This window comes from Anomaloglossus baeobatrachus, chromosome 6 (assembly GCF_048569485.1).
Source record: "Anomaloglossus baeobatrachus isolate aAnoBae1 chromosome 6, aAnoBae1.hap1, whole genome shotgun sequence".
Taxonomy (NCBI): Eukaryota; Metazoa; Chordata; class Amphibia; order Anura; family Aromobatidae; genus Anomaloglossus; species Anomaloglossus baeobatrachus.
In genome coordinates, this window is record NC_134358.1 from 471,153,411 (window position 1) to 471,179,290 (window position 25,880).

General features: G+C 45.2%; 1 protein-coding gene across 1 annotated transcript in view; it reads right to left on the minus strand.

The window, feature by feature from the left end:
- Positions 1-768: 768 nt before the first annotated feature.
- The window catches only part of TAX1BP1 (Tax1 binding protein 1), a 124,849-nt gene continuing 99,737 nt past the window's right edge, over positions 769-25,880 (minus strand). Inside the window, exons 16-18 of the mRNA XM_075315328.1 lie at positions 24,590-24,741; positions 7,899-7,984; positions 769-2,477 (exon numbers count right to left, since the gene is read on the minus strand). Of these exons, the coding sequence (XP_075171443.1) occupies positions 2,273-2,477; positions 7,899-7,984; positions 24,590-24,741 (443 nt within the window). The 3' untranslated portion in view covers positions 769-2,272. The remainder of the gene's footprint in view (positions 2,478-7,898; positions 7,985-24,589; positions 24,742-25,880) is intronic.

Sequence of the window (25,880 nt, forward strand, 5' to 3'; positions counted from 1 at the left end):
TTTGGCTAGACACAGGTCTCCCCAAAAATCTGCCCGCAGAGCTTATTTTAAATTAAAAGGGGCATTAATAGTGTGAGACATGTAATGACAGACAGTTATCACACTCATTAGAACAGATCTCAGAGCCATGCCGTATTCCGAATAAGACTTCTTCAGCTTCCATCTCAAATTAGTATGGGGAAGGGGGTACAGCTGAGCTGGCAGCACAACAGGAGAGCTGCAGATGCGATTGTAATAAGAGAATGTTCAGCTCTGCTGTACCGTGTTTGCTCTCACTGCAGAGATCTGTGATTACACTGGTCAGTCATTACATGCATTACACTAGTAATGCTCTCTTTCAATTAAAACAAGCTCTGAAGTTAGATTGTCATTGAGTTCTGTGTCCAGCCCATAGATTTCTTTACACTTGAAATTTTTGTTTCCACATTTTCCAATACACTATGTGGTTAAATGAATGGTGTCATTCTAAATTACAATTAGTCTCATTAAAAAAAAAAGTTGAAAAATAAAAATGTTATGGCCGTGGGAAGAAAGGTGAGGACAAAAAGCGCAAAAATGGAAATTATCCACGTGAATCTGTGACACTTCCTTACTACAACTACTGCTTTTGTGCGCTTTTCCTATGGTCTGAATTTTCCCTTTCCCCTCCCAAACCCCCCCCCCCCCAACACCTCCATTTTATAGAAAGGCATAACAACAACTATTTCATTGAAGGATTGTATTTTAGTTTATTTAAAATAAGATTAGAGAAAATAGGTCAAAAACAAGTTACAAGTTTGATAATTTATTTATTTTTAATAAAGAAAAAAACAAAAACACAATTATATCTAAAGAAAAAAACAAAAACACAATTATATCCATATATGCAATTTAAATGAGGCGCTTTTAAGGACTATATACATTAAAAGTCGTATAGATGACTTGTCCTATGACTAATAATGTATAATCGCATAGTGTGTGCAACAAATGCAAGCAATCAATCTAGTACTCGTGATTATTTTCACATTTACAGAACAAAGACATTTAGAAGATGGATTACACATTCCCGTGATGAATGTAAGATCGGAGACCTGATTTTATTTCACAATGTGCTCTTGAAACATGGAAGCTAGAAGCTGTTTTTAGGTTGTTACGAGCAAAACCTCATTTTTTGCACTAATTTGTCTAAAAGTCCCTCACAATGAGCATGTAGTGTATAGTCGCGAGACCTGGCCAGTAACTAGTCACAGCTTAGAGTTCTATCTGTTGTAAGTTGCTAAAGTGAACCCGTCATAAACTACATACTATTGCTGGCCATACACATGATTTATGTAATTTCAAGGGTGAAAATAGAGAAGGCCGCTGCCAGACACATCTGGCAGCAGCTTGCCTTCCGTAAAAACAAAGTAATGGGCATTGAAATTGCAAGGGCCCGATCCTGCTCTCCCCTGATGTCATTGTCTGAGGAGAGTCAGGAGTCCTCCATATACATCAGACAATCAGCTGGTTCAGACTACCTTTATCTAATGTGTATGAGGGCATTAAAATGCATTAAAATTGAAGGTCTACTCATGGAGGTAATTAGAGGGGGAGGGGGGGGGCATCCCAGTGAGTTCACAATAAGTCTGCCTAAGAGTGCTTTGCATGCAATAGCATGAAGCAATTGGATGGCTGTGTGCTAGAGACAGAGCAGTCACATTTTCTGTATTAGCCAATGGGACGCCAAGTGACTACTTTAGTACACACAACTACCTGTACTGAAATAGTGGTCACAGATACAGGAGCGGCCTGAAGTATCCCAACCTCCCACTACGAGGGGCAAGAAGAGGATAAGTCAGAAGATGCCAGCTTGTCATATTAATTGAGTGAATGCAGAATGGAGTTGGGCTTTAGGTATGTTTGACAATGTTACATGAACCATGTGACCAGATAAAAGCACGTATGTCAAGCAAACTCCATAACTACTAAATTACATAGCACAAACTCAAATAGAAGACATGCAGTGACCTACCACCATGAACCTTTTTCAGACCTCGATGAGAAGAGCACAGGACGTGATCTGGCTTTTCTACATTAAACAGCTAAAACACCAGAAGCAGAATGCAGTCTCTCAATAGAGGTCTGATACAGAGAGGTAAAACTCCTCTACCGGAAATGACATCACAGGGGGTAAACTGTTTATTTCAGCTCTAGGTACATTGCAGTGCATATGTCATATCTGTTGCTTTAAGCAGCTTCTTCTAGTTTTTAAGGTGAACTTCTCAAAGCTAATACACCACAAAACTGAACAGACTTAGTTCTCGAAATTCAGGACATTGCCATCAAAATGGGTCTGCACATGTCGCTCAAATGCCTGCTGGTCAAACTCCAGGGGGAACTGCTCGTTGCACATTGGGCACACTTTCCAGTGACTGTCCACATGCTCCTCAAATTGACTCTGATTGTAGTTGGGTGGAAATACCATGGTACACAGCGGGCATTTCTTGTGTATTGTGTATCTGAAAAGGAAGCAATAAACACCGTCCAAATGAATAACATTACTTAGTTGAACAATTAGTTGGGTTATTCCTACAGTCATACATTTAAAGACGACCGACCACCAGGATTTTCTTACATAAACTAAAGACAGGGCTATACTGGTGCGATCATGCTGATTCTATACATACCTTTAGTTGTGAGATCGGATGTATACTTTCTGAAATCTAGGCAATTAAAGTTTGTGAAATGCACAGTTACTTGAGGAGAGAGACAGGGGGAAGAAGGACAGGCAGGCAAACAGTGGCGGGAATAACTAGCAAAACACCACCCACCTATTCGAGATTATGTTGAACCTATCAAGTAACAGTGCATTTCATAAGCTTTACTTGCCTATATTTCAGAAACTATACATCCGCTCTCACAACTAAAGGTATGTTTAGTATCAGCATGATAGCGCCAGTTTATAAATGAACATCCTGTGGTTGGCCCTCTAACTTGCAGTAAAGTCTGCAAATATAGGGGGAAGGGCAAAACAGACTTCAGAGATATGACACAGATTAATACACTGTAAAGCCTAACAGACATTGAAGGGAACCTGTCCGGTCTCAAATGCACCCTCAACCACTAGCAGTTCTGGGTGCATATCTAGAATCCCTGCCTAACTGTCCTTGCATCTAGTAGCATACCGAAACAGATCTTTAGAAAAAGTATTTCTAAAGACAGTTTAGAAAATGCTAATGATGGCTTGGACTAGTCACAGGTGCGTTAGTTCCCAGACTAGTCGGCCATTTTAGCATGTTAGCACGCCCCTGTGAGCATGATAACCTGCTTTGCAATACCCAGCGTCATGGTGGTGCAATACAAAAATCCATCATGAGCACAGCTTTGTGCCAGTCAGCATGGAGCTTCTCTGACACCAGATGTATGTGTCCCAGCTTCAAAGACGCTCACTGCCCATTGGAAGTCATCCGCACTTCCAGTCATGTGCACTATACCTCTCTGAAGCTGCATGCATCCGGCTTCTGAGTAGTGTGCATGATCAGAAGTACAGACGACTTCCAATCATGGGCAATGATCCTCTTTAAAACCAGGGTGCATATACCTGGCGTCAAAGGAGATCAAAAAGCCACACGTGCTGCCATGACGTTGGGCATTGTAAAGCAGGTTATTACATCCATAGGGATGTGATAACATGCTAATTGGGCTGACTAGACAAGGAACTAACGCCCTTGCGACTAGTCATGGGTTTAATTTGCATCTCAAACATTTTCTAAAGATCTGTTTATGTATGCTACTAGATACAAGAACAATTAGGCAGGGAATATAGATATGTGCACAGAACTGCTAGTGGTTCTGGGTGCACTGAGGACCTGACAGGTTTCCTTAAAGAAGCTTCAGAATTCACTAGCTATTAAAAATTCTGCTGTATTCCTGAGCTGACTTGTGGTCATCTGACCTCAAGGCTCCTCAACTCAGTCTGCTGTCTGTTCAAAGCACAGAGTAGAGAAATTTTCTGTCTGTGCTTTGAACATAAAGTAGACTGTCAGTCAAACATAGCCTGCATGCCAGGGGCAGGGCTCAGCCAGTAGCTCTCAGATTATGCTCCGAATAGTCATGGCCTGTGTTATTCTGCAAGTTCAATGACTGGGGATGTGTACAGGGAAGCAACTGAGTGTAGATTTCAGCAAGCTAATCATTTAGTGACCTTGCCCACAGGTGGAACTGGGTATGCCAAAATTGCTAGATTACATAAGAAGAAATTAATCTATCATATTTACATACACACATACAGTACAGACCAAAAGTTTGGACACACCTATTTCAAAGAGTTTTCTTTTTTTTCATGACTGAAAATTGTAGATTCACATTGAAGGCATCAAAACTATGAATTACCACATGTGGAATGAAATACTTAACAAAAAGTGTGAAACAACTGAAAATAGGTCTTATATTCTAGGTTCTTCAATGTAGCCACCTTTTGCTTTGATTACTGCTTTGCACACTTTTGTCATTCTCTTGATTAGCTACAAGAGGTAGTCACCGGAAATGGTTTTCACTTCACAGGTGTGCCCTGTCAGGTTTAATAAGTGGGATTTCTTGCCTTATAAATGGGGTCTGGACAATCAGTTGTGTTGTGCAGAAGTCAGGTGGATACACAGCGGATAGTCCTACTGAATAGACTGTGCTATTATGGTAAGAAAAAAGCAGCTGACAAAAAGAATAACGAGTGGCCTTCATTACTTTACTTTAAGAAATGAAGGTCAGTCAGTCCGAAAAATTGGGAAAACTTTGAACGTGTCCCCAAGTGCAGTGACAAAAACCAAACGCTACAAAGAAACTGGCTCACATGAGGACCAACCCAGGAAAGGAAGACCAAGACTCACCTCTGCTGCGGAGGATAAGTTTATCAGAGTCACCAGCCTCAGAAATCGCAGGTTAACAGCAGCTCAGATTAGAGACCAGGTTAATGCCACACAGAGTTCTAGCAGCAGACTCATTTTTAGAACTGTTAAGAGGAGACTTTATGCAGCAGGCCTTCATGGTAAAATAGCTGCTAGGAAACCACTGCTAAGGACAGGCAACAAGCAGAAGAGACCTTTTTTGGGCTAAAGAACACAAGGAATGGACATTAGACCAGTGGAAATCTGTGCTTGGTCTGATGAGTTCAAATTTGAGATCTTTGGATCCAACCACCATGTCTTTGTGCGACGCAGAAAAGGTGAACGGATGGACTCTACATGCCTGGTTCCCACCGTGAAGCATGGATGAGGAGATGTGATGGTGTGGGTGTGCTTTGCTGGTGACACTGTTGGGGTTTTATTCAAAATTGAAGGCATACAGAACCAGCATGGCTACCACAGCATCTTGCAGCGGCATGCTATTCCATCCAGTTTGCGTTTAGTTGGACCATCATTTATTTTTCCAATGGGACAATGTCCCCAAACACACCTCCAAGCTGTGTAAGGGCTATTTGACTAAGAAGGAGAGTGATGGGGTGCTATGCCAAATGACCTGATCTCCACAGTCACCAGACCTGAACCCAATCGAGATGGTTTGGGGTGAGCTGGACCGCAGAGTGAAGGCAAAAGGGCCAACAAGTGCTAAGCATCTCTGGGAACTCCTTTAAGACTGTTGGAAGACCATTTCCGATGACTACCTCTTGAAGCTAATCAAGAGAATGCCAAGAGTGTGCAAAGTAGTAATCAAAGCAAAAGGTGGCTACTTTGAAGAACCTAGAATATAAAACATATCAGTTGTTTCACACTTTTTTGTTTAGTATTTCATTCCACATGTTTTAATTCATGGTTTTGATGCCTTCAATGTGAATCTACAATTTTCAGAGGCATGAAAATAAAGAAAACTTTAATGAGTAGGTGCGTCCAAACTTTTGGTCTGTACTGTATTTTTTATATATATATTATATATAGATACATACATACACACATATGGAATATGGATATGTGTGTATGTATATCTATAATATATGGAAAGCTTAAAAAAAAAAAAAAAGAAAAGTAAAGTAAAGTTGACATGAGTTTTGGGAGGAATCATTACACGGACAGCCTGATTGTTGTTATCGCCTAATATAGTGCCCATTTAATAAACATGTCTCATTTTTGGTAGCCACATGGTTCAGTGGATAACTCTTGCCTTGTAGCTCTTGGATCCTGAATACAGTTAGGTCCAGAAATATTTGGACAGTGACACAAGTTTTGTTATTTTAGCTGTTTACAAAAACATGTTCAGAAATACAATTATATATATAATATGGGCTGAAAGTGCACACTCCCAGCTGCAATATGAGAGTTTTCACATCCAAATCGGAGAAAGGGTTTAGGAATCATAGCTCTGTAATGCATAGCCTCCTCTTTTTCAAGGGACCAAAAGTAATTGGACATGGGACTCTAAGGGCTGCAATTAACTCTACAGGTTAACGAGGGAGACACCTTCAATCAATGAAGTAGTTAAAAGGTCTGGGGTTGATTACAGGTGTGTGGTTTTGCATTTGGAAGCTGTTGCTGTGACCAGACAACATGCGGTCTAAGGAACTCTCAATTGAGGTGAAGCAGAACATCCTGAGGCTGAAAAAAAAAGAAAAAATCCATCAGAGAGATAGCAGACATGCTTGGAGTAGCAAAATCAACAGTCGGGTACATTCTGAGAAAAAAGGAATTGACTGGTGATCTTGGGAACTCAAAAAGGCCTGGGCGTCCACGGATGACAACAGTGGTGGATGATCGCCGCATACTTTCTTTGGTGAAGAAGAACCCGTTCACAACATCAACTGAAGTCCAGAACACTCTCAGTGAAGTAGGTGTATCTGTCTCTAAGTCAACAGTAAAGAGAAGACTCCATGAAAGTAAATACAAAGCGTTCAGATCTAGATGCAAACCATTCATCAATTCCAAAAATAGACAGGCCAGAGTTAAATTTGCTGAAAAACACCTCATGAAGCCAGCTCAGTTCTGGAAAAGTATTCTATGGACAGATGAGACCAAGATCAACCTGTACCAGAATGATGGGAAGAAAAAAGTTTGGAGAAGAAAGGGAACAGCACATGATCCAAGGCACACCACATCCTCTGTAAAACATGGTGGAGGCAACGTGATGGCATGGGCATGCATGGCTTTCAATGGCACTGGGTCACTTGTGTTTATTGATGACATAACAGCAGACAAGAGTAGCCGGATGAATTCTGAAGTGTACCGGGATATACTTTCAGCCCAGATTCAGCCAAATGCCGCAAAGTTGATCGGACGGCGCTTCATAGTACAGATGGACAATGACCCCAAGCATACAGCCAAAGCTACCCAGGAGTTCATGAGTGCAAAAAAGTGGAACATTCTGCAATGGCCAAGTCAATCACCAGATCTTAACCCAATTGAGCATGCATTTCACTTGCTCAAATCCAGACTTAAGACGGAAAGACCCACAAACAAGCAAGACCTGAAGGCTGCGGCTCTAAAGGCCTGGCAAAGCATTAAGAAGGAGGAAACCCAGCGTTTGGTGATGTCCATGGGTTCCAGACTTAAGGCAGTGATTGCCTCCAAAGGATTCGCAACAAAATATTGAAAATAAAAAAATATTTTTTTTGGGTTTGGTTTATTTGTTCAATTACTTTTGACCTCCTAAAATGTGGAGTGTTTGTAAAGAAATGTGTACAATTCCTACAATTTCTATCAGATATTTTTGTTCAAACCTTCAAATTAAACGTTACAATCTGCACTTGAATTCTGTTGTAGAGGTTTCATTTCAAATCCAATGTGGTGGCATGCAGAGCCCAACTCGCAAAAATTGTGTCACTGTCCAAATATTTCTGGACCTAACTGTATATATCTGACCAAGGACCTGTTCATAGTTTGTATGTTTCTTCCTGGTAGTCTGGTATCTACACATTCCAAAAACACTGTCAGATTGATACGTCAAACATTTGAAAATACCTTGGATCAAAGCAAAACCCAGAGCGGTCTTGTCCAGGAAAGCTTGGAGGATCTTGGTTCAGTTGCAGAGGCTCATTGTCATTATCCTGCAATGCAAAATGGAACGATTAAAGTTGGATGCCATTTACAACCTATAATGTAACAGGGATCAAAATTAAAGAAGTTACCTCAACACAGAACGCCCCTGTTGTATTTAAAAAAAGGGACCCTCGCCGTGATGTCCATATAGCATAAAAATGCATTTGGAATGGCATCGTCCTTTTGGGGCTACAGCCTCAGGGTGCATACACACGGGATGTTTTCAGACAGACTTTTCAGTCCAGACACATTTTGCTGGATATTATATTATTACCACCATTGTGTATAAGATTTTAAAGAAATTAATTCAAAACTGGGTCACCAATTGCTTGGCTCTGCATATTTGACATTTGTCAATTCATGCAGCATTTATTCATAGCAGGTTTCACCTGTTGCAAATCAAAGGGTGAAGGTGGTAGCATTATAAATGCACATTGCATGAAACTGGATATATCCTTGGTTTGCAGATATTGCCACTGCAAATTGATGTGTATTTTTTTTTACTGCAGAAAATCCAGAGAAAAGTTTATCTAAAGTGGGCACAACCCTCAAAAGGTAATACACTGCAGAATAAAAATACACAGCTGTTCGATATGTTTTTGGCACCGTACTGGCATCATTGTTCTGGCGGTTTCTCCCTAAGGTTCTGTTTATATGGCTCGACAGTCTGCATTAAACAACTACTAATATGTAAACCTTAACAAATCGCCAGTCACTTAATAGCCTGTTTTGCTCATTCATCGTTTTGCTCGTACATTGGCAATCTGTTTACACTGAAAGATTATTGTGAACGCTTGTTCACGATTATCTTGTAAATGCAACTTTGGGCTATGTTCCTATATGCGTGACGAATTCTGCACCTTCATGGAACAGAGAATTAGGGGCACTTTGCACACTACGACATCGCAGGTGCGATGTCGGTGGGGTCAAATTGAAAGTGACGCACATCCGGCATCGCAGGCGACGTCGTAGAGTGTAAAGCCTTTTTGATACAATTAACGAGCGCAAAGTCGTCGTAATCGTATCATCGGAGTAGCGTCGGTCATTTCCATAATTTGGCAATGACCGATGTTACAATGTCGTTCCCCGTTCCTGCGGCAGCACACATCGCTACCTGCGTCCTACGCCAGCTATGCGGAAGGAAGGAGGTGGGAGGGATGTTTACGTCCCGCTCATCTCCGCTCCTCCGCTTCTATTGGCCGCCTGCCGTGTGACGTTGCTTTAACGCCGCACGACCCGCCCCCTTAATGAGGCGGGTCGCCGGCCAGAGCTACGTCGCAGGGCAGGTAAGTGCATGTGAAGCTGGCGTAGCGATAATGTTCACTACGCCAGCTATCACCATGATATCGCAGCTGCGACGGGGGCGGGGACTATCGCGCTCGGCATCGCAAGCATCGGCTTGCGATGTCGTAGTGTGCAAAGTGCCCCTAAATTTCGACATTAGATGGTTGTCATATGACAGACAACATACTGTGACTGTAGTGGGAACACTAGTGTTTTAGAAGAAAAAGAAGAAAAAAAACAGCAGAGTATCCTGCAAAAATGAGGGAATCTGAAACAAGTCTCCAATGCAGAACATTGCCTTATTCTGCCTAGAAGAAAAAAATCTGACAAACCTGACATATTCTGTAAATTAGTTAATGAGATCTGCTGGGACGAGATGCTGAACAGATCTATCATGGAAAATATACAATAGGTTGCACACTTAAGATAAAATATATAGCACAACATCAGCAAGAGATGAAAAAAAGGCTCAAACTTTGAATAGCAGAGGATACTAGACAGTGCATCAAGGGTTATACAGTATATGTGGCTGGTGTTGGAACAAATCCTGTGAAATTAGAATGCTTGAAGTGTTAGGCTATGTGCGCACTTACCGGATTTTTCGCGGATTTTGCCGCAGATTTGCTGCATGTTTCGCTGCAGAAAATGTTCATAACATCTCTGCAGTGAATCACCAGCAAATCCTATGGAGAAAAAAAATCCTGTGCGCACTGGGCGGAATTTGACAGCTGCATGTTTTGCTGCGGGAATCCCGCAGCAAAAACAAGTGCATGTCACTTCTTTTCCGCACAGCGCTGCGGGATTTTACTCCATTGACTCAATGTTAATCAAGAAATCCCGCAGGGAATAACGCAGGCAGCAAATTCTGTGCGGTTCACTGCGTTTTCCTGCGTTATTCCCTGCGGTATTTTGCGGTTTACCTCCGGTAATGTGCATCACTTGCTTGCGGTTTTGCAGGGAAGTGATGTCATTACAGGAAGAGGAAGCCGTGCAGAGTAAACACACACACATAGAACACAGACACACAGACATCACAGACATAGATCACATAGACACAGACACATAGAACACACATAGAAAGAAAACGGAAATATAGAAAAAAAAGAACGTGGGCTCCGCTGCATATTTACCTTCCAGCCGAGGTAAGCACACAGCGGCGGCCCGGTATTCTCAGGCTGGGGAGGGAGAGGGGCAGGGATAATGTCCCCCGCCTCACTCCCCCTCCGGCAGCCGAGAATACCAGCCGCAGCTGCCCCGGCACTGTCGCATGCAATATGCGGCACTACCGGCGTGTCCTCGGCTCTTCTTGCCGCCGTGTAGCAGTGTTGGCAAGGTAATACAAGGGGTTAATGATGGTGGGGGACCACCGCCATTAACCCCAGGCTTGATCATGGCAGCGTCTATGTGACAGCTGACATGATCAACCCGTAAGTAAAGTGAAAAAAACACAGACACCGAAAAATCCTTTATTTTAAATAAAACAAACAAGCCTCGTTCACCATTTTATTAACCCCTCCCGCACCAAAGCTCCAGCGTAATCCAGGTCCGACGTCCAGCGCTGCTTCCATCCAGCCGCGACTGTCACACAGCGCTGAATGAAAGCAGCAGAGGTAATTACCGGTCATTTCCCACGGCCGGTAATGTGAACTCACTGCCGACCGTGGGAAATGCAGCGATCTGTCATCTATCTCTCTATCTATCTATCTGTCTGTCTGTCTATCTATCTATCCCTCTATCTATTCTTCTGTCTATCTACTCTCAGAATTAAATGACTTTTTTTTTTTTTTTTTTTCTTCAATGTGCTTTATTGCATTGAATGCAATAAAGCACATCCCAACCCGCACGCGGCAAAACCGCGGCAATACCGCGAATAATACCGCGGTAAAACCGCGGCAAACCGCATGCGGTTTTCGGGTGCGGTTTCCCGCGGTTTTTTACCGCGGGTGCGGTAATCTTTGAGGGCATGCGGAATTTTCTCAAGAAAATTCCACTTCCCAGTGCGCACAGAGCCTTATAGTTTATTTTTTATCAATTAACAAAATGCAAAGTGAATGAAGAAAAAAAGAGTAATCTTAACTAAATCAAAACAATTTTTGGTGTGACCGCCCATTACCTCAAAAACAGATTAAACCATATCGAAACCAATTATACCAAACTAGTAATCATCATTTTCAGACGGAGGATGAACCAGTCAATAATTGAAACAGAAACAGCTGTGTAGGAGGCTTAAAACTGGGTGAGGTACACCAAAACTCTGCTATAGGTGAGCACGTAGAAGACTTTCATTTCACAAATCGCATACCATAGCAATAAGACACAAGGTAGTTATACTGCATCAGCAAGGTGTCTCCCAAGCTAAGATTTCAAAGCAGAATGGGGTTTTAAGATGGTGAGTCTACAAAAGCGCTAAGAGCACAAGAATGGGCAACATTGAGGACTATTCTAATAAAATTTGGTCAGTAGTCATCTTCATGGAAGAATTAAAGTCCAAAATCCATACGTAAAATATGGTAAAGCCATGCAACTCAACTTTGCACAGAAACATTGGGCTTAAGAGCAGAAAAATGGCAGTAGGTGCTCTGGACTCTGAAGTCTAAAGTTAAAATATTTTGCTGTAAGAGAAGGCGATTACCACTTGAGAGCAGTACAATAATGAGAGTCTGAAAGCAACTGTGGGGAGGGGAATGCAAATGGAGTTGCGAATTTGTTGAGGATTAATGGTGTCCTCAATGCTGAAAATACAGGCAGATCGTTATATATGTCATGCAATGTATCAGTGAGGAGCCCGGCTCCAAGTTTATTCTGTAACAGGATAACAACCCCAAACATATAGTCAATATAATTAAGATCTATCTTCGGCATAAAAAGAACAAGGAGTCCTGGAAGTGAAGATATGGCCCCACAGATCCTGTATGGGATTGTATGAGGAGACAGACAGATTTGCGCAAGTATACATCCCCAGAAGATCTGTGGTTAGTTCTCCAAGATGTCTGTAACAACCTCCTTGTTGAGTTCCTTGAAACCTGATTGCAAGTGTACCTAGAAGAAATGATGCTCTGATCAATTTTGGAAGGCAGAGAGAAGTAACACCAAATATTGAAGTGATTTAGATTTCTCTTTGCCTCATTCACTCTGCATTTTTCTTTTTGTTCATTGATAAAACTAAACAATTAACACCTTAATTTTAAGAAGCATTCTTACTTAGCAGCATTTCTTTCACACCCACCTAAAATATTTAGATATTGGCACTTATATATATATATATATATATATATATATATATATACACATACACACACACACACACACACCTATCTATATATATAATTGCCTTATTCTGTCTGTCTGTCGGTCATGCTCCAAAATTGTGTCACCGTGACATGTCCTTACGGTGACACAAAGCTGATTGGCCGCTGGGTTCGCCATGGCCCCGCCCCCCCACACGGATTGGCCTCTCGCCCCGGCTCTCTGCAGGCCCCGCCCCCCTCACGCAATGCACGCTCGCTCTGGCCCAACTGACACGGGGCTCCGATTCCCAGGTGAGTACACACACATCACATCACATCACACTCACCTCACACATCACATCCACACACTCACAACATGCTGGGATATCTCTTGCTTCTACACCGGCTCCGTCAGGATCCCGGCAGCGCCACACATAACCTTGCGATGCTGGGATCTTAACGGAGGCCGTGAAAGCTGGTAACCATTATACACATCGGGTAACTAAGGTCCCTTAGTTACCCGATGTGTATCATAGTTACCAGTGTACACCGGCTCCCACTCACTCTCACACACACCTCACACACACATCACATCGCATCCACACATCAAGGTCCTGCAGCTGCGGAACATACATAACATAACAGCACACACACACACACACACACACACACAACAGCACACACATACACACACACACAAATCAGATCACACTCACTCACACACACACATCACATCGCATCCAAATACTCACAACATCCTGGGATATCGCTTGCTTCTCGGCGGCGATATTGTGCTGTTGTGAGCTTCCAGGACCTGACGGAGGATCACATGGCCAGAAACATGTGATATCCCCGGATATTGTGAGTATCAGCGCGTATGTGCGATTTCGTCAGTGTCTGTGTGTGTGAGTGTATGCGATCGGGTGTGTGTGAGTGTATGCGATCGGGTGTGTGTGAGTGGATGCGATCGGTTGTGTGGGTGAGTGGATGCGATCGGTTGTGTGGGTGAGTGGATGCGATCGGTTGTGTGGGTGAGTGGATGCGATCGGTTGTGTGGGTGAGTGGATGCGATCGGGTGTGTGTGAGTGGATGCGATCGGGTGTGGGTGAGTGTCGGCAGAGGAGCACAGCGTGCTGGAGGAGGCTGGGAGCAGAGAGGCTGATCTTGGGGAAGGCTGGGAGGGGGAGGCTGATGCTGAGGGAGGCTGGAAGGAGAGAGGCTGAGCAAACGTGCTCCATCCGCCATACTGCGCACTCCCCATCGTGCTGCATCCCCCATGCTGCGCACTCCCCATCGTGCTGCATCCCCCATGCTGCGCACTCCCAAACGTGCTCCATCCGCCATGCTGCGCACTCCCCATCGTGCTCTATCCGCCATGCTGCACACTCCCAAAAGTGCTCCATCCGCCATGCTGCGCACTCCCAAACGTGCTCCATCCGCCATGCTGCGCACCCCCCATCATGCTCCATCCGCCATGCTGCGCACTCCCAAACGTGCTCCATCCGCCATGCTGCGCACTCCCAAACGTGCTCCATCCGCCATGCTGCGCACTCCCAAACGTGCTCCATCCGCCATGCTGCGCACTCCCAAACGTGCTCCATCTGCCATGCTGCGCACTCCCAAACGTGCTCCATCCGCCATACTGCGCACTCCCCATCGTGCACCATCCGGCATGCTGCGCACTCCCAAGCGGATGGAGCATGATGGGGGGTGCGCAGCATGGCGGATGGAGCACGTTTGGGAGTGCGCAGCATGGCGGATGGAGCACGTTTGGGAGTGCGCAGCATGACGGATGGAGCACGTTTGGGAGTGCGCAGCATGACGGATGGAGCACGTTTGGGAGTGCGCAGCATGCCGGATGGAGCACGTTTGGGAGTGCGCAGCATGCCGGATGGTGCACGATGGGGAGTGCGCAGTATGGCGGATGGAGCACGTTTGGGAGTGCGCAGTATGGCGGATGGAGCACGTTTGGGAGTGCGCAGCATGGCGGATGGAGCACGTTTGGGAGTGCGCAGCATGGCGGATGGACCACGTTTGGGAGTGCGCAGCATGGCGGATGGAGCACGTTTGGGAGTGCGCAGCATGGCGGATGGAGCACGTTTGGGAGTGCGCAGCATGGCGGATGGAGCACGTTTGGGAGTGCGCAGCATGGCGGATGGAGCACGTTTGGGAGTGCGCAGCATGCCGGATGGTGCACGATGGGGAGTGCGCAGCATGGCGGATGGAGCACGTTTGGGAGTGCGCAGCATGGCGGATGGACCACGTTTGGGAGTGCGCAGCATGGCGGATGGAGCACGTTTGGGAGTGCGCAGCATGGCGGATGGAGCACGTTTGGGAGTGCGCAGCATGGCGGATGGAGCACGTTTGGGAGTGCGCAGCATGGCGGATGGAGCACGTTTGGGAGTGTGCAGCATTGCGGATAGAGCACGATGGGGAGTGCGCAGCATGGCGGATGGAGCACGTTTGGGAGTGCGCAGCATGGGGGATGCAGCACGATGGGGAGTGCGCAGTATGGCGGATGGAGCACGTTTGGGAGTGCGCAGCATGGCGGATGGACCACGTTTGGGAGTGCGCAGCATGGCGGATGGACCACGTTTGGGAGTGCGCAGCATGGGGGATGCAGCACGATGGGGGGTGCGCAGCATGGGGGATGGAGCACGATGAGAGGTGCACACCTCCCCCCAACACACACACACACGCGCACTGCACAACACACACACACTAGGAATCACAAACAACGCCCTACACAGACACCCACACACACAGACAACGCTGCACACACAAATATACGCACATACCGCACAACACACACTGCTCAAAACATACCTCCCCCCAAAACACACCACACACACACAAACCGCACAACACACACACACACAACGCTACAGACACACAGCGCTCCACAAACAACGCAACACACATACAACACCGCTCTCACCCCCCGCGACACTCAGAACATGTACAGCGCCCTACACAAACACTTGGTAACTACACACAACAACATATATATATATATATATATATATATATTATATATATAACAAAAATCATACATGAACTACACAATACGTAAATTCTAGAATACCCGATGCGTAGAATCGGGCCACCTTCTAGTATATATATAATTGCCTTATTCTGTCTGTCTGTGTCGGTCTTGCTCCAAAATTCTGTCCTTACCGCGACAAGCGTCTCATTGGCCCCTCGCCTCGCCTCGCCTGCGCCCCCCCGCACGGATTGGCCTCTCGCCCCGGCCCCCTGCACGCATTGGCAACTCTGCCACGCCCCGCCCCCCTCACGCATTGCACGCTCGCTCTGGCCCCGCCCCCTGCACGCATTCCCTGAAACGACACGGTGCCCCGACTCCCAGGTGAGTGCTGTACCCCCGGGAGCCCACATCAGCGTACGCCGCCAACCCAGCCGACACACACCCTCGCATTGGGGGGGTTGCCGGCGTACGCTGGTGTTGGCTCCCGTGCGAGCGGGGTACGCTGGTAACCATGTAATATTGTGTAGCATGGTTACCAGCGTACACCGGCTCCCAGATGAGCGCATCAAGGTCCTGCAGCGACGGAACACACACACACACACACACACACACACACACACACACACACACATATCGCATCCACACACTCACAACATCCCGTGATATCGCTTGCTTCTCGGCGGCGATACTGTGCGTGCAGTGACCTACCAGGACCTGCCGGAGGATCACATGGCCAGAAGCATGTGATATCTCCGGATGTTGTGTGTGTGTGTGAGCGCGTATGTGCGATATCGTCAGTGTGTGTGTGTGTGTGTGTGTGTGTATGTGCGTGTATGCGATAGGATGTGTGCGTGTCGGCAGAGGAGCACGGCATGCAGCACAGCTGCTGGGACCGCACACCGGAGGGCACAGGCAGAAGTGGGGTGTGAGTGTATGCGATCAGATGTGTGCGTGTATACTGTCTGATGTGTGACTGTGGAGCACGATGGGGGGTGCACAGCATGGGGGATGGAGCACGATGGGGAGTGCGCAGCATGGGGGATGGAGCACGATGGGGGGTGCTCAGCATGGGGGATGGAGCACGATGGGGGGTACACACCTCCCCCCAAAACACACACACACACACACACACACACACACACACACACACAGCCACACACGCACTGCACAACACACCACACACACTGGAAACCACAAACACCGCCCTACACAGACACCCACACACACAGACAACGCCGCACACACACAAACACCCAACACACAAACACCGTGGCACACACAAATATACGCACATACCGCACAACACACACACTGCACAAAACATACCTCCCCCCAAAACACACACACACCCCACACCCACACAAACCGCGCAACACACACACACACACACACACACACACACACACACACAACGCTACAGACACACAGCGCTCCACAAACAACGCAACACACAAACAACACCGCTCTCACCCCCCACCACACCCAGACAACACCCAGAACATGTACAGCGCCCTACACAAACACTTGGTAACTACACACAACAACATATTATATATTATATATATATCTATATCTATATATATCTATCTCAAAAATCATACATTAACTACACAATACGTAAATTCTAGAATACCCGATGCGTAGAATCGGGCCACCTTCTAGTACATATATATTTGCCTTATTCTGTCTGTCTTGCTCCAAAATGACGTCGCCGTCACATTGGCCGCTCGGCTGGACCTGGCCCTGGCCCGGCCCCCCCCGCACGCATTAGCTGCTCGGGCCCATCCCCGTGCACGCATTGGCCGCTCCGCCAGGCCCCGCCCCCCGCACGCATTCCACGAACCAACACGGAGCTCGACTCCCAGGTGACTGCTACACCCCCAGGAGCCCACACCGGCAACCCAACCGAGACATCCCTTGCGTGGCTGGGATCGTGCCGGAGCCAGCGTACGCTGGTAACCATGGTACACATCGGGTCACCATGGAAACCACTTTGCTTAATTACCCGATTGTGTACCATGGTTACCAGCGTGTGCCGGCTCCATGCTCCCTGCCCATTCAGATCGTTGGTCTCCCGCTGTCAAACACGCCGATGCGTGCTGCACAGCAGGAGACCAACAAACAAAAAATGAACCAGCACTGTCGCTTTGAATAGTTACCTGATGTGTACCATGGTTACTAGCTTACCCCGGCTCCCGGCACACGTGTGCCGGAGCACGCTGGTAACCATGGTACACATTGGGTAACCATGGTACACATCGGGTAACTATGGAAACCGCTTTGCATAGTTACCCGGGCCCCGCCCCTGCACACTTTGCCCGCTCGGCCACGCCCACACACTATGCTTGCTCGGCCACGCCCCCACACACTGTGCCTGCTCGGCCACGCCCCCCACACACATTGGGCACCTATACACCTCTCCCCCCAGGACTAGTCCTCCTATTAGACTCCTCTCCCCCCAGGACTACTCCTCCTATTATACTCCTCTCTTCCCAGGACGACTCCTATTATACTCTTCTCTTCCCAGGACTACTCCTTTCACCCTCTGCTGGACTGTAGCATTGTTTTCCCCAATGTCTGCTGCTTGACCTTGTTGTAATGGACTGCCGTCTTAGACATTTTAAGGATGAAGGCAACATGACGCTAACTGTATCCCTCTGCTAGTCAGACATGTAGAGAAGCTGATTCTTTTTTTTATATCGCCAAAAAATCAGAAGGCAGCACTCCACTTCTCTTTCAAATAAAATCTTCTTTAATGGCCCATATCACAGGACGTTTCGGTCAAACGCTGACCCTTTTTCAACAGTGTCAGGTCAGCCTTTGACCGAAACGTCCTGTGATATGGGCCATTAAAGAAGATTTTATTTGAAAGAGAAGTGAAGTGCTGCCTTCTGATTTTTTGGAAATATTGAAGGGATGGCAGGATGCACCACACCCCGCTTCATTACAGAGATGCACATTACCCAATTTACTTAAATGGCTCTCAAGCCTATACAGCTCATTTGCCTGATAATTTAATAATTCTGCACACTGGGTAATAAAAAATATATATATATATATATATATATATATATATATATATATATATATATATATATATATATATATATATATATATATATATATATGTGTATGTGTATGTGTATGTGTATGTGTATGTGTATGTGTATGTGTATGTGTATGTGTATGTGTGTATATATATATATATATATATATATATATATATATATATATATATATATATATATATATATATATATATATATATATATATATATATATATATATATATATATATATATATATATATATATATATACATACATATATACATATATATATATACACATACATACATACATACACACACACACTATATACACTATGTAACACACATGTATAAAAAATACATGTGTAATATATTTTTTTTATATATATATAAATGTGTGTGTGTGTGTGTAATATATATATATATATATACACACACACACACACACACACACACACATATATATACACACACACACACACATACATACATACACACAGCTTTTACTATTATAGACTAGACTGGTGTCAGTGCTATTCCAGTTATACAACCAGTACAAACATTGGATACGGTCCAGTTTCATTCCATAGTAACATTATTTTCATATCTCTGCAGTATGGCCATCCTTAGAAAGCATGGGAAAATCAGAGATAATCTCAGGAGCTTCGGCTGTCATTCCAATGTCTTTCAACCATGGGTGGAATTTTGTGGCTCCATAAAACCAGCAAATAAAAAATACCAAAGCAAATGATTGTAATAGTCGCCTGTCATCAGCTAGGGACAGCGCTACACTGGCCAGAAATGTGAAGAATGCAGAATACAAGGCAGAGCAAATCAATCTATGTCAGGAGACATTGCACTCCGGCAACATCCCTCTGGGATTTGTATTAAAAGAAGCAAACTGCTAAATAATCTTCTATCACATCTCCTTGTAATTTGTGTATAAATAAGAGGCGATCACTTCCAACACCTCCACGATAGAAGCTGACAAGGGAGTCATAGAGCTGAGTGATGTGTACATGGAGATCTAGGCAGCCAAGCATGTCACCGGTGTCTCCCCGCACTCAGGCGCATCACTTAAATTGCCCTGTCAGGCTGAGGCTACATCACATCATCAGCTCTGTCAGCAGCACTTTTGTTTCACGAGCACTAACAACACAAATATATCCGTGGTGCACTCATGAGTATCGTGCCCATCACAGGGAACCGTGCCACATGCCTGGAAGGTCTCCTGCATAGGATGCCAATAGCGACTCCTACATTGAGAGAAAACACTGATATAAGGAATCTAAAGGGTCAATACCAGAATAATGGATCATTTCGCTCTTCTCACATCAAAAGGGATTAACCTCTGTGCACCCATACATTCTCCATGTTTTTTGCTAGCTGCTTTATAGCAGAGTGGTATATTATTTCAGCAGGGAAGGATGCCTTGGGAGTGACTTTTGTAAAGATAAATCATTTGAATAGTAAGAGAGCTAAAAATATAAAGTTATATAGTGTGGGTCACAAAAAGCAACCATTTTTTGCCGAAAGATACAATACCTGTGCCCCTGATCAGTTATCAGAGTGTAGAATTGGCCACGTACATGGTAGTGTTCACTTTTCCAGCCAATAATACGGATTATTCCGGTGTTTCACTTCCGCACCAGACCAAGTGTACTGCTTTTTGCTGGAACAGGAATGTCCGGAAATTATCCCGCAGAATCACGGGTGTTTCTGTGACTGAGCCGTACATTGGCCGCCTCAATCCAATTATGTGGTGGACATGCTGACACACAACACTACCGCCCACCATAAACATAGCACAGAGCTAGCAGAAGGGTACGCAATCATATACACTGCTCCATTACAGTGAAGGCTGAGCCCTGATTGGTGGCTATGGGCAACAAAGACCATTTTACTTTTATACAATTCTGGTGAATGAGATCCGATGTGCCTTTGTAACAAGACGATGCTTAAGGGAAACAAGGTCGGTATTAGTGTCTCACCCTGTGCAGACACGCTGTTTTGTGTCATGTGACCCCTACCTCTGTGTGAACCTGGCCTTCAAGGCGACAACTTCACTGAGTTGATCACCAGGCACCCAAAAGCCAGACCATCTAGTAATGAAACATTGACAACCTACACGAAGGATATGCAAGTACATGAAAAATTACAAAGGACCGCTTTACAGCCTTCATTTTAATCAAAACAACCAATCAACTCCACAACTGTCCCCCCAACATGCAGGGGTAGACCCCTGTGCATAACGCGGCAGAGCCCCTCTTTTATATGTGCTCTAATAGTGGTGTCTTAGATGGATTGCTATAGATTGGATAATATACATTATCAGCCTGTCCTTGTGTGCACGACACTCTTCTACAAAAAAGATATAGCCAATGTTGGCTTTGTTTTCTATAAAGAGGACTTGTTACCAGGTCAAAAGTGGACAGTTTTTGCGCTTACCAAACAGATCCAGACATTAGCGCCTTATTATTTAGTGCTAATTTCGTATGGTCTTTACCAAGGAAATGTGAGTCAAAGGGTAATTATGCACAGCAGCCTAAAGAGAAATACTTACGGGAGCAGCGGAAATAAAATGAGGGCAAAATCTGGCCACTTTTGGACACAGTAAGGCTATGTGCCCACGTTACATTTTATTACGCAGCGTGTAAGTCACTGCATGCGCGTCTCAGAACGCAGCCAAAAAGCTGCGTTCTGAGACACATTGTACCTGCAGAATTCATGCGTTCTGGATGCTTGCTCTGCCATAGACAGAGTGGGAAAAGCATCCAGAACGCACATTTTTGACAGTGCGGTCCCACTCTGGCAGCAGAGCCAGAGTGGGACCGCACTGTCAAAAAGAGCAAAAGAGCATGGCTGGCTACAAGACTGAGCCACACGATCAGAATGAACTCAGATGAACTTCACCCGACTTCATTGTGATCGTGCGGCTCTGTGCGTGCGCCGCAGCTTGATTTGCGATCACAGGTGAAGGACTCACCGGAGACTGCAAATCTCCTGAGTGATGGAAGTGAGCTGCGCGATCACCGGTGCCTTCACTCAGGTTACCCGCAGCCAGCTCGAGTCCTCCACCCGAGACCTGTGGTCGCGGGTAACCTAAGTGACATCTCCGCTGACAGTGCGACTCACTTCAGTTGCTGCGTGGAGCTGACAGGAGCGGCGGTGTTCTACAGCTGCTCCTGTCAGCTTCATGTAGGAGAGCTGGATGCGTCGTGGGACCTCGTGAGAATTACGCTGGACCTGGAGTAGTGTTTGGGGATTTTAATAAAGTGGTGAAAGAGGGTGTTTTTTTGTCTTATTTCAAATAAAGGATTTTTTTTGGGTGTCTGTGTTTATTTACTTTCACTTGCAGGTTAATCATTGGGGGTGTCTCAGACGCCTGCAATGATTAACATAGGACTTAGTGGCACCTATGGGCTGCCATTAACTGCTTATTACCCAGATTGCCACCGCACCAGGGCAATTCTGGATGAGCCGAGTAGAGTCCCGGGACTGTCGCATCTAAATCGATGCGGAAATTCCGGGCGACTGCTGGCTGATATTTTTAGGCTGGGGAGCTCCCCATAACGTGGGGCTCCCCATCCAGAGAATACCAGCCTTCAGACGTGTGGCTTTATCTTGGCTGGTATCAAAATTGGGGGGACCGCACGCCGTTTTTTTTAAAATTTATTTAATTTACTGCACTACATAGACCCACCCACCGGCGGCTGTGATTGGTTACAGTGAGACAGCTGTACTCAGCATGGGGGCGGGTCTGACTGCAACCAATCATAGGCGCCGGTGGGCGGGGGAAGCAGGGAATACGAGATGGAATAATGAGCTGCCGGCATTTTCAAAAGCTGGAGAAGCCGCCGCAGTGTGATAGCCATGCAGCGCCGCGCCGGTGTTCGGTCAGTGATCGGTGAGTATGAGAGAAGGGGGATAGGGATAGACCGACAGAGCGAGAGACTGACCGACAGGGAGACAAAGACACCGACAGACAGACAGAGAGAAAGACAGACATTGCAACCAAAATGCACAAAAGAAGTGACATGTTGCTTTTTAGAACGCAGCGTCTTGGCAGCAGCCGAAACGCTGCATTCTAAAACGCAACGTGCGGATGGAATTTGCACATTCATAGAATGTGCTGGGGACTCAGGACGCATGTAGTTACGCTGCAGTGCAATACGAAGCGTAACTGCATGCAAATATGCAACGTTGGCACATAGCCTAACAGGTCCTCTGTAAAAACATATTCCATTTGTTAAAAAGTTATCCATAGGAGTTGGAACCCAACAAGAATGGAGATCCCGGGAGCGGAGGTTGGTTGATTGGAGCGGTGACCGGACCCGCAAACATTTACACTATTCATTCTCTATAGGAAATGCCAGGGAACGCCAGAAACTTTAGTCTACTCTACTGCCAGAAAAAGCAAACTTAGTCTAGTCTGAGCAATGCTGCACGTGTACAGTCACCACTAAATTCAGACAGGATTCTGCAGAGCTTTGTTCTCGGAACCAGTACCAGTGGTTGGACACCCATCAATGAGACTATGGATAGGCGATAACTTCTTGAGAGGAATAACGCTTCGAGAGGCCATGTCGTTTGGTATTGAATATACAGTACATATTGCAATTCATAAAGACCTGTATATTACTATTATATGCACACACATTTCTATTTAACATGTGAGAAGGCAACAGAAAGGTCGGGAAAAAAGCAGTGGTTAATTAAAGATCCCCGGCTGACTAGAAGAAAAAATTCTCGTCAAGCGTAATGTCTCTGGTGAAAAGGGTTTGAGACAATATGCAGAATGTGAGGTGAAGGTGGGTGACATCTAAGGGCAAGCATTTTGGACCTTAAAACAGTCAGTGAGGGAATTGGGACAGGCTCCCTAATTATCTTCAATCAAACACACCAAGAACCTGAAGACCGGAGAAAGAAGCCTTTTTTTTTTTTCTTACCATGGGTGCAGAATGCCAAGGCTATTATCATACCTGTCTAAGCACTTATCAGTTTCTGCAAAGGTTAATAGCAATTAAACGCAGCAAACTAGACTAAATGAGGAACACGTCATGCTACCACTGTACTGCAAAGAGCAAAGTATTCAACACGTATGATTCCTCATCAGATGTATTTTGCTAAGATCAAAGAGGCCTTCAGTCTAAATGTAGAAGAGCAAATCTGAAACACACTGACATTTCAATTTCATTTAGGAAATCAAAAGGAGATCTTGATGTGCCATGTAGCGTGGAGCGAGGGCACCGCCATTATCAATTGTCTCTCTGCCACATGAGAGCTTATTCTACTAATATAATGGTCATAGGCCTTGATGAGTCGCAGGATTTGCTAAAAGATGTTATAACGCTGGAGACTAATCCAAACCACGATATTTCCCAAATGATATAGAAGTCACCGACATCAGCCATATTCCTAATAATGGAATAGAAGCACTGATGATCTGTGCACATTACCCTGGAGTATATGCCAAACGGATCTAGTGGATTCCAATCACATGACAAAAGTCAGAGAAGTAACACTCTGTCCATCAGCTGGGTGCATGTATTGATGAACCTTTTTCTCTGCAGTATGTAATGGAGCCCATTAACAATATGTCCCCGTATGTCTACACCCTAGGTTTTATACAGCCTTGTACCATTGAGAGAATCTTTAAATGTATACTTAAGCTTAATGGGTTAAGGACTGTCAAGTCCCAATCTGGAAACTCATAAATAAGCATGCAGCCTATTGATATCTGAACCCCATGTCCTTCAACCATTACACCTAGGCCTGGTGAAATATACAAAGCCGATAACCCAGGGATGAGAAACTTCTAGAGACATAAACCAAATGTCTCCTCATCCTTCTTCTAATGAGGCGTATAATAAAGTAATAACACAACCGCTAGTTACGTATTGCCCCCCACTAATCGTGTGGTCAACTTGGCTCCACATCGAAGACCACTGCAGCCATGTCAGAGGCGAGGATTATGTAATGGTAAATGGAGTCCCTCGAATAGTTAGAAGTAGTGTCCAAAATTAACACAAAGAAATAAAAAAATGTATACAAATTGTACACCTACCTGATTGTTCTCATCGGGGTCTTCCAAACCATCTGGTCGGCTAAGATTCCTAGAAGGCTGACTGCAGACCACTTTGTCTATCAGGCTCCATGAGGGTGGCCTTGCTGGAGGACCCTGTACTTCGTCAGGAGTCAGCGCTCCATCGGCACCATCTGATACAATACACATGAGCAATCCATTTACCAACTGAAGTAAAGTAAATTGCTTCATCATATCAGTATAATGTAGAAAGAAACAAAATTGATTTTGTTGCCAATTTCAACCTATCACTGAAAATATTTTCCCATGGCAGTTTAAGAGGGGTTGTCCACTACCAAGCCTTTTTTAAATGTAGTTTCTTTGTAAAATAAAAACTATAAATAGTCACCTTCTGCATTAGTATTGTTTCAGTGATGTTGGCGTCAGGTCTCCAGAGGCTCACGTGACATGGTAATGCCCTGTGAGCCCTGCGGACAATCAGTAGCAGCTATTGGGCACTTATTACTTCCGAGCACAGCCGGACAATTACCGTCGATTATTGTTACACCATGTGAGACTTGTAGCCAATGTCACACGATTCCTGGCATCGCTGGAATGGTGCCAATGTGAGAAGTGAACACCTCTATATTTTACAAGGTGGACTACTACATTTAAAAAGGGGGTTGTCCAGATAGTGGCCAATCTCTTTAAGAAATGACAGCAGAGCTCAGATTGGCTTCTATGGCCGATATAGACCGTTTTTTTCGGTTATACCACGTTTCCCTGAAAATCAGCCCTAGCAGGATTTTTAGTCCTTTGGAGTAGGCTTGAAATATAAAACCTACTCCAAAAATAAGCCCTAGTTCTCAAATTAACAGCATCCTGAAATAGGCTCGTGCATCCCTATTTCAGGATACATAACTTATATTGTCCCCTTGTATTGCTCTAAGTCCTGGCAAATTAAGTGAATGAATATTCGCCATCTTCCCCACCCAGAATCCCTCCCACCACTTTGAGTTCTGTACCGCACATACACTCTATGCCTACTGTACGGTATCACTGTACCAGGATCACATTGCAATCCTCGCTGGCTCTCCTGAGACAAACACGCTGTCATTTTCACATTAGCAGTGCTGCCAATGATTGTGGTGAGCGAGCGCATAGCTAATTAAGAGAATGAATATTCATCTTCCTCTAAAGTAATCATGCCCTCTGCTCTGAGTCCTGTACTGCAAATGCACTCTGCCTGCTTTATAACCAGTACTGCCAGCCCGAGGATTGCAGTGCAGTAATTAGGGACTCTCCTGAGTCAAGAGTGACTGTGTGTATGTCT